At 37.1% G+C, this 17,459-nt stretch overlaps 2 protein-coding genes and 1 long non-coding RNA gene across 8 annotated transcripts in view; 1 reads left to right on the top strand and 2 right to left on the bottom strand.

Moving 5' to 3' along the window:
* Window positions 1–445, bottom strand: part of LOC105204985 (lipoyl synthase, mitochondrial) — a 35,379-nt gene extending 34,934 nt beyond the window's left edge. The window contains exons 1-2 of one of the 4 annotated variants that reach the window (XM_026141305.2): window positions 283–445; window positions 9–168 (exon numbers count right to left, since the gene is read on the bottom strand). In XM_026141305.2, the coding sequence (XP_025997090.1) occupies window positions 9–71 (63 nt within the window). In that variant the 5' untranslated portion in view covers window positions 72–168; window positions 283–445. Of the gene's footprint in view, window positions 1–8; window positions 179–282 lie in introns of all 4 variants that reach the window. The other 3 variants (XM_026141304.2, XM_039446115.1, XM_039446114.1) reach the window with 3 other exon arrangements.
* A 1,759-nt stretch (window positions 446–2,204) lies between these two features.
* Window positions 2,205–12,234, top strand: LOC105203978 (zinc finger and SCAN domain-containing protein 20). 2 transcript variants are annotated; one of them, XR_005574138.1, is made up of 6 exons: window positions 2,205–2,499; window positions 2,581–2,663; window positions 2,788–3,551; window positions 4,008–4,130; window positions 4,348–4,803; window positions 11,803–12,234. XR_005574138.1 is itself a non-coding variant. In XM_039445840.1 (3 exons), exons 1-3 carry the CDS (start codon window positions 3,185–3,187, stop codon window positions 4,383–4,385), a joined length of 528 nt encoding a protein of 175 aa, XP_039301774.1. In that variant the 5' UTR covers window positions 2,205–3,184; the 3' UTR covers window positions 4,386–5,314. The 2 variants fall into 2 exon arrangements, 1 of the variants encoding a protein (XP_039301774.1); XM_039445840.1 differs by lacking the exon at window positions 11,803–12,234 and having other exon boundaries at window positions 2,205–3,551; window positions 4,348–5,314.
* Window positions 12,235–13,788: 1,554 nt separating this feature from the next.
* Window positions 13,789–15,006, bottom strand: LOC105203979. Of its 2 annotated transcripts, XR_005574139.1 has the most exons (4): window positions 14,889–15,006; window positions 14,614–14,693; window positions 14,083–14,265; window positions 13,789–13,977 (listed from the first exon to the last, which is right to left on the bottom strand). It is a non-coding gene; the product is annotated as an uncharacterized LOC105203979 (long non-coding RNA). The 2 variants fall into 2 exon arrangements; XR_851191.3 differs by lacking the exon at window positions 14,889–15,006 and having other exon boundaries at window positions 14,614–14,796.
* Between the last annotated feature and the right edge of the window lie 2,453 nt (window positions 15,007–17,459).

Genomic DNA, 17,459 nt, shown 5'->3' with positions numbered 1-17,459 from the left:
AAACTTACCGCCAGATGAAAGTGACAGCTCAGAATACCTTTAGAATTCGTAGCGCCGAGTATCCGTATCATGTTTAAGTGGTGAACAAAATCACATGTACAGTTACAAGGCTAATTTCTTCTCTCACGGTCCAGTAATTGTCAGTAATCTATTGGTACTCGTTCTTCACTGTAAAAACCTAGACGATACGACCATTTCATATAAAAAATCGGATAAAGAATCGAAAGCTTCTTGGACATAAAAAAATTTAGCAATTATAATTAATACAGAACGGTTCTTAACTCAAATTTTGATGAAAAAAGACTCATTCGACGTGTTTTTGCACGAAGTGAAAGAATTTAACACAAATAATTGTTACTTTGCCTCGCGAAGCGGGATATGAATCGTTGAGGTTGACGACTATTTAGGGTTAGAAAACCTTGACCTATAAAGGGCCTCGCACATGAAATACATAACAGAGCATAAGTGTAGCATAAGGCCTCTGAACCAATGGGAATCTTATGTACATCAATATGGCGACTTTATGTTGGATGCTCATTGGCCCATTGGTCTTATGTTGTGCTTATGTTATGTTATGCATTTCATGTGCGAGGCCCTTTAAGCCTATTCCATGGTGGAAGGAGAACATGGTGTATGCTAGAGTCTTATATAAAGAGAGAAGCGACATTGATGTCCGAAACTCTGATTGGTAATCTGATTGATACTTGATTGGCTAAACGACCAGCCATATTGGCCTAGTTTACATCGTGCACTTGATACGCGTATTAAGCACTATGACCTTAGGCTTGTTTTCTATTCCTGCACTAGACTGCACTGGAACGTTCCTTCTTGCTTTCGCTAACTTTGAAACATCTATCTATTTCATTTTAAGTGTACACTTATTTAGAAAGTTCAGGAACAGAAAACAAACGGCTTGTTTACACCGAGCACTTGATACGCGTACTAACTAGTAATTTTCTATTAAATTGTCTTGATTTCGGCAATAAATTTAAAAAATAGTATATTAAGTTGGTACAATATGAATCAAAATAATTAAATATATGTATTATGTATACACGTATTGTCGACAGTAAGATAAATTAATAGAAAGTTACGAGTTAGTACGCGTATCAAGTGCTCGGTGTAAACTAGGCCTATATTCGTATCAAATTCGTACTAAATTTTTAGTACTCACGATGTAAACGATGCCGGATCAAATTGGTGGGTGTTTACGATAACTAATCGGATCTCGGATTGGATTGAACAATGGTACACCCAAAGACTTTGATTCTGTCCATGGGGAAATCTTCCAAACTGAAAAGTCGCTATCTTTCTACATACTTACAGTTCATGATTAACGTAACGACCAATAAGCTCTAGTCGTTTTATTAATCATGAACTGCGAGTATGTAGAAAGTGGTGACTTCTCAGTTTAGAAAATTTCCCCATGGACAGAATCAAAGTCCTTAGGTGTACAGTCGTGAGCTAAAAGGTTGCAACACATTTTCTTCGATGGTTTTTGGAATGTAGACTTGTTCATCGAACGGCGAACATAATTGGGTCTTACCTATGGATCCAACCAATTACGTTTGCCGATCGATAAGCAAGTCTACATTCCAAAAACCATCGAAGAAAATGTGTTGCAACCTTTTAGCTCACGACTATACACCCAAGCCGTTTGTTTTCTGTTCCTGAACTCCCTGAATAAGTGGGGTGACACTCTTTTGGACACAGCACGATTGGACACCAACCAATCATCTTGACTTATCTAACCAAACCAACGGAAAAACTCTAGGCATCGGCCGCTGTGAGTGGTGGTGTCCAATCGTGCGGTGTCCAATCGTGCGTACCCCAATAAGTGTGCACTTAAAATGAAATAGATATATATTTGAAAGCTAGTAAAAGCAAGATGGAACGTTCCAGTGCAGTCTAGTGCAGGAATAGAAAACAAGCCTTTGGACTTTGATTCTGTCCATGGGGAAATTTGCCAAACTGAGAAGTCACCACTTTCTACATACTCGCAGTTCATGGTTAATGAAACGACTAGAACTTAGGCTGGATTAGAGTCCTATATAAAGAGAGAAGCGACATTGATGTCCGAAGCTCTGATTGGTAATCTGATTGATACTTGATTGGCTAAGCGAGCAGCCATATTGTGACCACAGCTGTTTGTAGAATGATACGAATGGTGTTTGATGACGTTAAAGCGGTCCCAAAATGGCGGTGGAGGACTCAATTGGATACTGAAGGTTGTGGTGGGGGTTCGATGTCTCTTCTCTCTTTATATAGGACTCTAGGCTGGATCATCATGCAGACACTGGCGGTTTGACACCAAGCGCTGATTGGTGAAAAACAGGTAGTGGGGGTAAATAGCAGGTAAATGGCGCTAAAGGAACGGCATTGTCATGAGGATTGAATTTTTCATAGTTTTTCGGCGCTTAAGCGCTGAAGTATATTTATTTAACATGTTCATCTGTTACCGAAACATGTTTTTTGTAATCGTTGATTGCATCACAATCGGTAAAGTATTCGAGTTTCTACATTTAGTTTTGCGTTTCTACATAAAATACAATAATATCTTTTCTTGTAAATTGCGTCTAGCACGTGTCAATAACCTTGAGCTAGTTTTGAAGATTTATAATAAAAATTATATACACACCAAAGAGAGAGATCGCCTACAGAAGGTAAGTTAATTGATCAATTAATTTTAAAAACGCAACTATTAAAATGGAATTGTATGTAATTAAAAGCTTATCTTGTTTACGGTTTGACAATAATCTAATTTAAAACGCTCAATTTATTTTTTAGGCAGTCAAACAGTTCCCATGCGGCACAAATAAAAGTTTGCAAAAATATTGTTGCATGTGGCTGCAATTATTATTCGTATAGACTGTTGTGCTCGCACTAGTCAAGAAATTTGAGCTATTGACCTAGTTTACATCGTGCACTTGGTACGCGTATTAAGCACTATATTCGTATCAAATTCGTACTAAATTTTAGTACTCACGATGTAAACGCTGCCGGATCAAATTGGTACGAACGTATCAAGCAGAAGTATCGTACCAAACTGATACGCGTACCAAATGATACAAATGACGATGTAAACACTTGAAACGTATTTTGCAGGGGATTGATTCTAACCTTAATTGACCGGTCTTAGTAGCTTAGTAGTCTGATAAATAAACGATAACATATCTTTGAAAAAATGTCTTGCAAAAAAGGACTAAACTGGGGAGAAGAAGAAACAAGAATTTTTTTAGAATTGTGTACAGAAAAACAAATTATTTTATTAATGGACGGGAAAAAGCACAAACATGTAGATATTTTTCAATCTTTAGTGGAAGATATGGAAAAGAAGGGTTTTTGTAAAACAGCCCAACAAATGAAATTAAAATTGAAAAATTTAAAACTTGCTTATTATAAATGTAGAAGAGACAATAATGTTAGTGGTGCAGCCAAAACAACCTGTCCATTCTATGAACAATTAGATATTTTATATAGTACATGGCTAAATGTGCAAGTTCTTAATGATTCCTCGGGAATCGACATTGCAGATGTGCAAAATGAATCATGTACGTATTACTTAAATTTATATTTATATGAGATTAGTTCATTTATTTTAAAGGTTTTCTTAAATTTTTTTTTCTTCGAATTTGTACTCAGAACTTAAATTAAACAGTTTGGATTCCTGATATGTTATCAAGTTTATTCATCTTATTAGTTTTCAATTATTATAAAAAAACTAATAAATAAGAGAATCTAGTTGAGAATTAGTTACATTACATCTAAAATAAAATTAAAATTTTGCATTCAACAATAAAAATACGGTATAGCAACCGTGTTATGTCTACATTGTTAAACATGAATTTTAATAAGATATAACTGATACTCAGTGATGCTTGAGAAGATAAAACTCTAGTTAACGTAACATAACATCCACTCAGAATCCTAGTCGTGAAATATGTTTGATGTTAAACCTAATTATTATTTAGTATTGATTAAAAAGTATTGATTGAGTGTCATTTCAGTGTATGAAAATACAGAGGATTGTGCAACTGTGAATGATAGTGAGGTCCCAGAAGAAAGCGAGTCTAGTTCAACCATCAGCAATGAACCTCCTAGAAAGAAACATAGATTTAACAAGCTTCCAGGTATGTATAAATGAATAATATCAAATACTTTTAAACATTTAGCTGTAATTTAATTATAAGACCAATTTTAAATATATGTATAATGTACATACGTATACTTAAGTTAATTAATCTACATTATAAAATATAGTTAGATACTACATCAATGTTATATTCATAGTATTGATTTTGGCAGATAAACGGTTAACAATAATACATAATTATAACAACATTACAGGCAGAAAAAGCTATGAAACGATTCTAAACAGCGGGTGATACTCTTTTGGACACAGCACGATTGGACACCAACCAATCATCTTGACTTATCTAACCAAACCAACGGAAAAACTCTAGGCATCGGCCGCTGTGAGTGGTGGTGTCCAATCATGCGCACCCCCTAAACAGCTATACAGAGAATATGATGCAATCACAACAACAACTTTTAACGGATATTATTATAAAACAGAATAACATGCAGAAAAAGATGATAAAAGATGAAATGGAAAATCAAAGATTATGGAAGAAAGAAATAATAGAAAAAAAGCATGCATTTCAAAAAGAACAGATGCACTTCTTTATACAAGCAATGCAAGCAATAAGTTCTCCAAATTATGGGACGTCGCAAAATTTTTTGCCTCAAAATTATGGAATGTTAACAAACTATAGGCTACCACAAAACGTCAAAATTATTCCGGTATATTTATAGTAAAATTATTCTTGTGTCAAGCGTGATTTACATAAGCCGCAAACTTAACGAATTTAATTGTAAAGATTGAGAAGCGGATTGATTAATTCTGTTAAATCTGACAAAATTGATCATTTTTCTTCTGAATATACTTAATAGTTCAAATCATTAAATTTTTGGATACGACTTATATAAACTACACTTTACAATGGGAGGGTCCCAGATGCGCACAGACCCGATCGGACACTACCAATCACGTAATCTAATCTAACCCAACCAACGGAAATACTCTAGGCATCGGCCGCTATAATTGGTGGTGTCCAATTAGGTCTGTGCGTATCTGGGACCCTCCCTTTACAATTATAGCAATATACATACGAGGTGTGATCAAAAAGGAGAAGGTACAATCAAAGCGGCTGGTGCTTAATGATATTTTTCTGTTCAAGCGCTGAGTGGTTGTGAGTGGTTTGTGTGCAATAGTACTGTGCGCTATCAGTACCTTCCCATTAAAAAGTAAGGTGACTTTTCATTTTTATAAAAAAATATTCATTTATTCATCCAAAATTATCTTATCCCCTTCAAAATAATCCCCCTCTGATACAATGCATTTGTGCCAGCGCTTTTTCCAGTCGTCAAAACATTTCTGAAATGCAATTTTGGGTATTGCCTTGAGCTCCTCCAGCGATGCAGCCTTAATTTCCTCAATCGTCGCAAATCTTCGTCCTTTCATAGGCCTTTTCAATTTTGGGAAGAGGAAAAAGTCGTAGGGGGCCAAGTCTGGTGAATACGGTGGCTGAGGCATGATAGTATTGTTTTTGGCCAAAAAAGTATTCACTAGTAACGACGTGTGCGCAGGTGCATTATCATGGTGCAGAATCCATGAATTTTCTTTCCACACTTCCGGACGTTTTTTTCTTATTGATTCACGCAAACGCCGCATAACCTCAAGGTAATACTCCTTGTTTACCGTACGACCTTGTGGTAGGAATTCTTGATGCACAATGCCATGGTAATCAAAGAAAACTGTGAGCAAAACCTTCACATTCGAACGAACTTGGCGTGCCTTTTTCGGTCTTGGCTCTCCTGGGCTCTTCCACTGGGATGATTACGCTTTGGTTTCGACGTCATAACCATATACCCATGTTTCGTCACCAGTTATAACCCTTTTGAGCAGATCAGGATCATCATTGACGTCGTTCAACATGTCTTGGGCAATGTTCATGCGACGCTGCTTCTGATCAAAATTAAGCAGTTTTGGAACGAATTTCGCTGACACACGTGTCATACCCAAAACATCCGTTAAAATTGATTGGCATGAGCCAAACGATATGTTAAGATCATCAGCTATTTCTCTAATCGTGATTCGACGATTTTTCAACACAATTTCTTTCACTTCCTGAACATTTTCGTCGGTTTTTGACGTGCTGGGGCGTCCAGAGCGAGGTTCATCGTTAACATTTTCTCGGCCCTCTTGGAATAACTTATACCATTTATAAACATTTTTTTTGCTCAAAATTGACTCACCGTACGCCACTGTCAACATTTCAAGAGTTTTTGCACACTTAATACCATTTTTTACACAAAAATTAATACAAACTCTCTGCTCCATTATTTTCAACAGCAAAAAATCGCCGAGCACACAAACATGAGTCTAACCTTTATGCCTCTCACATAAAAACAACACATGCTATATAGTGAAAGGTGAGGTGCGCACGATTGGACACCGCACGATTGGACGCCACCACTCACAGCGGCCGATGCCTAGAGTTTTTCCGTTGGTTTGGTGAGATAAGTCAAGATGATTGGTTGGTGTCCAATCGTGCTGTGTCCAAAGGAGTGTCACCCGTGAAAGGTTATCCTTTCGAATTTCGTTTTCGCGCCCGAATCGCTCTCTTCGATCCGAGACGACCGCGCTACTTACGACGACGACGACAGGGTGACACTCTTTTGGACACAGTACAATTGGACACCAACCAATCATCTTGACTTATCTAACCAAACCAACGGAAAAACTCTAGGCATTGGCCGCTGTGAGTGGTGGTGTCCAATCGTGCGCACTCCACGACGACACGGCACCGGACACCCTGCACTCGTGCAACTCCGGTTCGCGAGCGAGACCGCGTGCTCCACTGACAAGATGGCGTAGCCGGCTTCTTACCGTAATCGGATGCTTGGGAAAATGGAGCAGGATACTGATCGACACGCTTCAGATTCACTCCCGTTTATTTAGACGAGTTCTTACAGACGTTACGTTTAACAGACCATATAGGACGACAATCGACTCGACAGGACTCTCGCAAAAAGGAGCGTCTTGCTCCAACGCCGACGGAATCAAGAGTGTTCGCCGCTGTCCGTTACTCCGGAATTCCGGAGGAGGGGTGGTCGACCAATCGATCAGATTGGTCGATACGCGCGGTGACGAAAACATGACGTTTTGATCGGCGTACACACATCGCAAACGCGCGGAAACCTCGCGATCGTCTCCGCGAACTGGCGCCATCGGGCGGCCGCCGCGTTTCGCCGCTTACAATAGTCAAAACTGTGAACATATGATCGTGGGTGCTTTCCAGCTACGACACAAGTCGACACTGTGTAACACAGTGTCCATTAGTGTGAGTGAAACAACTAAAATTTTCTCTCTTACACTAATGGACACTGTGTTACACAGTGTCGATTTGTGTCGTAGCTGGAAAGCACCCCGTGACAAGTGTACCAACACAAAAAAAAAATTTTGAAATTAGAGTGTACAGAGCGCGCGAAATTCAAAAAGTCACCTTACTTTTTGATCACACCTCGTACATACATCATACGGGCGGATCCCGATAGCACACGGGACCGATAGCACACCACCATTCACAGCGGCTGATGCCTAGAGTTTTTCCGTTGGTTGGGTTAGATAAGTCAAGATGATTGGTTAGTGAGCTATCGCACCGTGCGCTATCGGATCCCGTCCACATCATACATGTATACATATATATATGGGTCATTCCATGTGAAATCGAACACCGCAGGTCCAGAACAATTCTTCACCTAACAACTTCTATCTGGGCGCAAAAAATAGGTATTGATATAGACTTTTAAATGCCGTGTGGCCCGTTCCCGGATTCAAAATGGTTGATCCAATATGGCGGCTGAAAGCAGTAAAATTGCGAAAAAATGTAAATAATTGATTGTTAAACCTTTGTGAAAATGTTGTTCATGTCTCTAGAGGCTTTTTTGGCACGATAGAGATATGATATGCCTTGATGTTCAAAAAACAAGATGGCGGATGCAATATGGCGGACAGAAGCAGTGAAATTGCGAAAATGCAACGACCAACTTGGCGTAGTAGATTTGAAAAATGCTTGACATATTCCCACAGCCTCTTACGGGCACGATAGGGATATTACACGCCTTAAATAATTATAAAAATCAAGATGACGGATTCAACATAGCGGTCAGAAAAAGTCAAAGGTACATCAAAATTAGTTTTATATAAAAGTTCGTTACTCAAAAGGATAGAAAATCTATTTTTGAGACCTTACTAATTTTTAGTAATTTGTTTAAATAAGCATTGTTCTAATAATATTAATCATTGTCGTATTATTATTTTAATTATATAAGTTTTATCATAATTAATTAATTCTTATTGTAATAATATAATCATGCTCTCACACATTGTGTTGTGTAGTTACGTTCGCGTCCGCTAGGAGGCGAGCATAGGTAGCGGCGCACTCGCAAGAGAAATTGCGACCCTGCGTTCTTAAGTATGACTGGCTGTGGAGCTCGCAGCTACGGATATATTTGACAAATTTTCCATGTCAGTACTTTCTACATTTGCAAACAGTTCTTCTTAGGACTACTTTTTCAATCACTTTTTTTGAGAAATACTTTTTAAATCAGTTCTTTCTTGTGACTACCCTTCAGAACAGTTTTTTCAAGATTACTCTTTGAATTAGTCCTTTTAAGGACTATCTGTAACGATGAGCACTATTTCTCAAAAATTGAGGCATGGTGATAGGTGTGTTAATCCTTTTATGACCAACGACGCTGATAATCATATCGGAAAAAACTTACGTTCCATTACTTCGTCATTGCTCAAAAAATTCCCTTCATTAAATCCGAAATCAAAAATTTGCCATTCATGTAGAAAGAGAGCATATGCATTGAATACATTCGATCTTGATGTCAGTGATGAAAACCTCAACACCACTAATCTTAGTACTGAACAATCAGAAGGGAAGCGTTATCAAAAAACGATTTCAAGAGAAGAAGAGTTGGAAGAGATATTGAATGCTTTGAAAGATAAGTTCTCCAGCTTACCATACAATGACCCTGATCGAATGCGCATATTAACTATCGCTCCTCTAAGTTGGTCCATTCGAAAGATTGCGTCAAAGTTCGGTACCACAATACACATGGCTAAAAAAGCGAAAGATCTCAGATCTTCAAAAGGGATTCTACCAAAAATAACATCTAAAGTTGGTCAGAGCTTACCCGACGAGACAGTTGAGAAAGTGAAACAATTTTACGTCAATGACTCAAATAGTAGAATCATGTTCGGAAAAAAAGTAGTTTCTTTAAAAAGTGATGGGAAAAAAACTATAGAACAAAAACGTCTTGTACTTTATAATCTGAAAGAGCTTCATGCTAAGTACAAGGAAGAAAATATTGATCATCCTGTTGGTTTTTCCAAATTTTGCCAATTGCGTCCAAAATATTGTGTTCTTGCTGGTGCATGCGGTACTCATTCCGTGTGCGTTTGTGTTACGCATCAGAACTGTAAGCTGATGCTTGATGCGATCAATGTAGCTTATTTAACGAAGAACTTGGAAGAACCAATTAAAGATTACAAAGACTGTCTCAAGGCTATTATGTGCCAGAAACCGAAACCGGAATGCCATTTGAATAATTGTGTATCCTGTCCTGGAACAGATAAACTTTATAACCTCTTTACTCGCCTTCTCGATGAAGCTGAGGTTACTGAAGTTCTTTTTAGCGTTTGGGAGTCAAGAGATAGAGCCACTCTACGGACTGATAATTTTCCTGTGGAAGATTTCATGCAAGAATTGTGTGAAAAACTGATCAACTTAAAGACTCATCACTTTATCGCAAAAGAACAGTCATCTTATTTGGAAAACCTAAGGACTAATCTAAAAAATGGGGAAGTACTCGTTCAGTGCAACTTTTCCGAAAATTATGCATTTATCGTGCAAAATGCAGCGCAGGCATTCCACTACAATAACGACCAGTGCACTGTGCATCCAATTGTTTATTATTACCGGAAGGAAAGTGAAGTCAAACATCGCAGCATTCTCATCTTATCAGACTGTCTTTCCCACGACACGGCAGCTGTTTACGTTAGCCAGAAGATTATAATGCAGCAAATAAGAAAAGATTGTAATGTACAAAAATTAATATATTTCACAAATGGAGCGAAACAGCATTATAAGAATCGTTTTAATATGGCGAATTTAATACATCATGAAGATGACTTCGGTGTGAGGGCGGAATGGCATTTCCATGCTACAGCACACGGAAAAGGAGCATGCGATGGTGTGGGTGCTGCCCTGAAAAGAGGAGCAACACGAGCAAGTCTTCAAGCTTCTGCCACACATGCTATACTAACCCCAAAGGCTCTCTTCACATGGGCCAAGAAAAATTTGACAAATATAAAAGTATATTTCTATACGAAAGATGAATATGAACAAGTAAAGCAGTCTCTTGAGAAAAGATTCAGCATAGCTAAATCGATTCCGAATATACAGAAAAGTCATTCTTTCATACCAACGTCTGACAAGCAGATTGTCATCAAAAGATTTTCTAATTCTGCTACAGAAGTTATATTTCCCAAACATGATACAAAAAACGAAAGACAATGTAAACATGATTTTCTTGAATTTGAAATTTGAAATTAAAGAATATTATCGAAAAAAAACAGAAACGGTTAGGAAGAGATAAAAAACCGAACGAGATTGAGTGAGAATGCTCATACTTTCACGCACACACGCGCGCGCGCGCGCGCACACACACACACGCGCACGCACACATACACACACACACACACACACACGCGTACATGCACACACAAACAAAGGGATCAGATATCCGCCACGTCCTCGTCGTTGATCCTGGATAAAGCTAAGAGCGGGAATCTGATGAATAAGCGTAAATGATCAATGGAGACACTGACAATACTTTCTCCTCTTTTGATTCTCAGATCCTTATCATTTGTCACTATTCTCTAACTTTTTCATTTAGTCCTGACGGATCATATTTGTTGTGCTATTTCGAAATCCGAAATTTCGATATCAAAATCGTAATTAGCGACCCCGACAACCACCACGAATCAAGTTTGAAGGTGATCAGTATAGTGGCGTAAAATATCGCCATTTTCAATTCATTATGTTGACCATTACAACGTGGACGACAGCCGATATGGTTTTATCTCGGAAAAAATTGATCAATTGATGTAATGAACACTGTTTTCCTATAATTTTCGTTACGTTTTTCAGTTTTGATGTACCTTTGACTTTTTCTGACCGCCATGTTGGATCCGTCATCTTGATTTTTATAATTATTTAAGGCATGTAATATCCCTATCGTGCCCGTAAGAGGCTGTGGGAATATGTCAAGCATTTTTCAAATCTACTACGCCAAGTTGGTCGTTGCATTTTCGCAATTTCACTGCTTCTGTCCGCCATATTGCATCCGCCATCTTGTTTTTTGAACATCAAGGCATATCATATCTCTATCGTGCCAAAAAAGCCCCTAGAGACATGAACAACATTTTCACAAAGGTTTAACAATCAATTATTTACATTTTTTCGCAATTTTACTACTTTCAGCCACCATATTGGATCAACCATTTTGAATCCGGGAACGGGCCACACGGCATTTAAAAGTCTATATCAATACCTATTTTTTGCGCCCAGATAGAAGTTGTTAGGTGAAGAATTGTTCTGGACCTGCGGTATTCGATTTCACATGGAATGATCCATATATATAATATAAAATTGTGGTTTACAGATGAAACAAGGGCCAAGTCAAATAAATGCACCAATGACGTCTACATTTACATCGTTTAACATTAATAAAGAGAACAACGACAGTTTAAACTCATGAACATTTGTTGAAGCGTATTAACAAGTAATAATTACAACTACTGAAGGCAAAGTATTATAAAATATATTAAGTTTTAAATACGCAATGTATAAATTAAGTTTTATATTAAGTAACGTACTGAAATCAAAGTATCATAAATGTTATGTTTATTACAATATATTTTGATAAAATGTTATTCTAATATTCAAAAGCTAATCCACCCGAGCAATACACCGGCAGAACGCCACGTGCGCGCACCAGGCTAACCTGTCGTTACAATCAAGGTCCGTGGATTGGCGTTGGAGGGGAAGGAAGGTCGTTGCATCCACTTCAACGATGTGGAACGAAAATGGCGGCGGCCATACTTTTACTGCACACTCGCTCACTCACACAACTAATAGCTGTAGTACCTTACTATCTACGTACATACACTAACACTGACTCGCTGTCTCGAAAATGGCGGCTATGCAACGACCTTCCTTCCCCTCCAACGCCAATCCACGGACCTTGGTTACAATCACGCGGCAGCACGCGCGTCGCCCGTGGCGTTCGGCAACGCTCCGGGCCAGCGGACCGAACGCGCGGATTGGTCCGCCCAACCGTGCGTTCGGATATATAAGCCGGCAGTGGGAACGCCGAGTCAGATCTTCCCGCCTCCCGGTCCGCCGAACCCAACAGGTCGAGAATCATCGACCGCAGCTCTGACTCCCAAGAGGACGAGAATACTCGCCTCATCCAGACTCCCCTCGACGAGAATTCTCGTCGTCCCGGCTAGCTGAGGATCCTCGGCTAATTCTGTAATACCGAATACCGCTCCGCAGCCAATCATGGCGAGCATCCTCGCCGTGCTCCGTAGCCGAGTATCCTCGGCGAATCACCGTCCGCGACGAGCATCCTCGTCGAGTCCGCAGGCTAGGTATCCCTGGTCAATCACCTCCGTCCTCTCCCTTCAGGGAAGATTCTCTCGTAACTTAAAGTCTCGTCAGGGCATCCGCGCTCGGACGAGATCTTCGCCTCACATATTTAATTTGTTATAGGTGGAGAAAGAGAAAAACGGACAAAAAATACCTTTCATGATAGTTGGAGATTCGGCTTATCCATTTTTGCCATGGTTAATAAAGAGTTATTCTGGTTCAGTTTCACGTGAAGAAAAATCATTTAATGTTTATCTAAACTCCGCAAGAGTTTCTGTAGAAATGGCATTTGGAAGACTAAAAGCCAGATGGAGGATGTTACAAAAAAAAATTGATTGCCACTATAAATTTGTACCTCAAGTTATAGTTGCATGTTGTGTGTTGCACAACTTTTGTGAAGACAATAAAGACAGATTTCTTGAAGAATGGTTGCAACAGATTGAGTTAAATGAAGTATTTATGCAACCAAGACAACAAATAAATCGTGAACGAGACAATGTACATTCTACTATTATACGAGATTGTCTAAGAGACTATTTAGCTGAAAACTTTCCTCTTTGAAAAATGCAATTAAGATAAAGAAATTTTCTTTTATGTATTGTAAAATATGGTTATTTTTTCGTAAAGATGTTACTTAAGCCTACCTCGAAAAAATTGTCTTAATTATACATAATAATTTTCATAAATTTAAACTGTAAATAATAGAGATAAATATCCTCATTTGTTCTATATTCAAATTAATAAATGTATATATATAATAAATGTAACTATTAAATGTATTTATTTATTTATATCATATTTTATACTATTTAATACTTCTTTCTTCATATTTTCATATATATTTATATTTTAATAACATCTTGTTTAGTAATTACTGGAGCAACCAGTATTAACAGATCTTTGAATTGTTCTGTGGTCATGCAACAGTAATTTCTAAACATTGTTGGATCATTTAAAATTATAGGGTACACTTTATAAAAAGCACCAAAATCTTGTCTATTGTGACACAATTCTAATATTCAAAAGCGCTTTGGTTTGTATGTCTTTTTTATCATACATGATAACGCAGCTATAGTCAATAATTTACGTCGTTATGAGATATACAGATTGTACATGTAATAATCTCGTTTATATTTAAGTACTGCTACTTGCACTTGCTATTGATAAAAAAACTTTGGATCCATAACTAGACATAAAGTAATAACATATTATTAGTCGTTCTTCAAAGGGCTTTTCAACAGCGATGAACGCAATACGTATAATTAGAATTAATTAAAACCAACTAACTTACTTGTTTCTGTAGGTGATCTCTTTCTTCGGTAGGTATATAATTTTTATTACAAGTCTATACAATTAGCTCAAATTTATTGATTAGTGCGAGCATATCAGTCTATATTAAGAATAACAATTCTAGCCACATGCAATAATATTTTTGCAAACTTTTATTTGTGCCTCATGGGAACTGTTCGACTGCCTAAAAAATAAATGGAGCGTTTTATATTAGATTATTGTCAAACCGTTAACAAGTAAAGTTTTTAAATAATTTCATACAATTCCACTTTAATTGGTACCTAGTATTTGTACTAAATTTGTTTAATTCAATGTTTTTATAGTGCAAATATCGAATTAAAAAAATTTTTATATAATTTATACCGAAACTTTGATGTACGTACTAAAATCTTTACCAATTAGCTTAATAACCTCAACCAAGTGTTTTGGTACTGGTGTAATATAGTACTTAGTAAGCGTATCAAAGTAATAAATTTAAATTAAATAATTGCCTTTCAATGTATATTGTACAATCGAAGATTTTTATACATACGCTGTCTGAAAAGTTGAACATTGTCAAAGTTTGGGCACCGCTATTGTCATTAGAATGTCACTAGACAGTTATTATGGCTGCTGAAGATCAATTTTTTTTAATTTTATAAAAAACGTAAAATCAAATAGGGCTGTGTTCCGTTTTTACTGGCAGTACTGAAAATTTATAGTTCACGTCACATATACTATACATTTTCAGTACTGGCAGTTAATATCGGAACACAGCCTAGATTTGCATATCATTAAATACAAAAAAACATAATAAAGATAGTTTACAATTTAAAAGTTCATTTATCAAATTAAGTGAAAATTATCGTTTCTATTATTCTCAATTGAACATCTTTCATTGGCTGTTGTTCAACATTTGAAACAGCGCTTGAGCGCTGGGGAGCATGGTGGAAGTAACATGGTGTGTGCAGTTTGCAAGCATCTCTCTCTAATTCTTTGCCCTCTCGCTTGTTTTCTGACCGTTCAGACCCCAGGTGTACCAATCTTATTTAACTCCACAAAGTTGTTACAACTGAATGTAGTTGTCTTCGTTGCACGCACATCATGTTGTATTCTCTCGGTCTTTTTTTATCGCATACGTGAATATCGTACGAGAGCCTCGAACAGAAGGAAAAGTGTGATTTGCATGTAAGTAATATTTTTTAATATTTTACAATAATTGAAGAAGTTTGTTCATATATTAACATAAATTAAACTGGAAAGGCTTCAAATAAAATTACATAAAATGCAATAAAATGACTCTTTGAAGGTCTCTTTCAATATATAAAAAGAAAAAACAAATACAAAAATTTAATTTTAAAGAATTCTCAGTTAATTATCTTCCAAATTAGTTCGATCCGCCATAAGGCCGCGAACTGCACTATATATAGTGCTTTTCCTAGATCGCTCCGTTTGAAAAGTCGCGATTTTTTTACTCAATCCGCATAAAATGCCGCGAGTAATGTATAAAATTCTTAAGATCGTTCCGCTTGAAAAGCCGCGATCGTTTTACTCGATCTGCACAAAATGCCGCGAATAAATGTAAAATTGATATTTTACAAACTTTGATTAATTTTTGTGGAAGTTTGACTTGTATAGGTTGCTCATCTACCACGAAAGTCGATGCAGTCTTGTTGAGATAATAACACTCTAAAGGAAGCAGGATCAGTCTTTCTTTAAAAATTTTCGCAAATCGTTGACTAAGTCACCAAAAGTTGGTCTATGTTTATTTTTTGTTGCAAAAATTATGTTTTTGTTGCGGAAATAATTTTTTCATTTTTTTATTTTTTCTCCTTTCATCATTTTTTAAGTATTGCTTCTTATTTATTTTACAATGCACCGACGCACCATCTTCACTAAATTTCAGATAAAATCTCTCGAATTACGTACGTCTTTCGAAATCACGCGTACTACAAACGGTACAAACTGCAATTCTTTCAGAGAAAAAGACACAACGAACATATAGCAGAGTGGGACAAAGATGCAATCATAACAGTTGTAGTAACCTGATATTATCAAACATTTAATTTTTCGAAGTTGGTACACCTGGGGTCTGAGCGGTATCCGAAGCGAAAAAGGGGCGTGGTTTGCGGATTTTGCACACACCATGTAATACTTCCACCATGCTGGGGAGCTATTCTCGAAAAATATCGCATATGAAAATATGCGAAAATACTATAGTATATGTTACACATATTATAGAATTCCCTAGTATTTTCGCATGCGATATTTTTCGAGAATAAGCCCCCTGGTGCTAAAGCGCCGGTGTCTGCATGACGATCCAGCCTTATTGGTCGTTACGTTAATTATGAACTGTAAGGGCCACTTTCACCAACGTCGATTAACTTAATCGCTGATTAGTCTATCGGAAATGACCAATCGCATTTGTCGTTTTTACTTAGCGACAAATACGATTGGTCAATTCCGATAAACTAATCAGCGATTAAGTTAATCGGCGTTGGTGCAAGTGGCCCTAAGTATGGGTGTACACCCAAGGACTTTGATTCTGTCCATGGGGAAATTTTCCAAACTAAAAAGTCGCTATCTCTCTACATACTTACAGTTTATGATTAACGCAACGACCAATAAAATCTAGTCGTTACATTAATCATAAACTGCGAGTATGTAGAAAGTGGTGACTCCTCAATTTAAAAAATTTCCCCATGGACAGAATCAAATTCCATGGGTGTACAGTCATGTTCATTATAGTTGCGACACTTTTTCTTTGATGGTTTTTAGAATGTAGCCTTGCTCATCGAGCGGCAAACGTAATTGGTTGAATCCATAAGTAAGAACCAATCATGTTCTCAGCTCTTGTTATAGTTGCGCGTTCAGAAATGCATCCAAAAAAAAGTGTCGCAACTATAATGAAAACGACTGTACACCCAAGGACTTTGATTCTGTCCATGGGGAAATTTTCCAAACTGAGAAGTCACCATTTTCTACATACTCGCAGTTCATGATTAATGAAACAACTAGAGCTTATTGGTTGTTACGGTAATCATAAACTGTAAGTATGTAGAAAGATAGCGACTTTTCAGTTTGAAAAATTTCCCCATGGACAGAATCAAAGTCCTTGGGTATACAAATGTATCAAGAGTATGGCTTTGTTTACACCGAATACTTGATACGCGTAATATTTAGTAACTTTCTATTCAATTATCTTAATTTCGGTAATAAATTTAATGAATAGTTTATTAAGCTGGTATGTACAATATGAATCAAGATAATTAATTAAATATAGATATTACGTATACATTTACACGTATTGTTGAAATTAAGACAATTTAATAGAAAGTTACTTGTTAGTATGCGTGTCAAGTGTTCGGAGTAAACTAGGTCATACAGTAGCGACAGTAG

This window comes from Solenopsis invicta, chromosome 2 (assembly GCF_016802725.1).
Source record: "Solenopsis invicta isolate M01_SB chromosome 2, UNIL_Sinv_3.0, whole genome shotgun sequence".
NCBI classification, from domain to species: Eukaryota; Metazoa; Arthropoda; class Insecta; order Hymenoptera; family Formicidae; genus Solenopsis; species Solenopsis invicta.
This window is presented reverse-complemented; position numbering and strand designations above follow the sequence as displayed.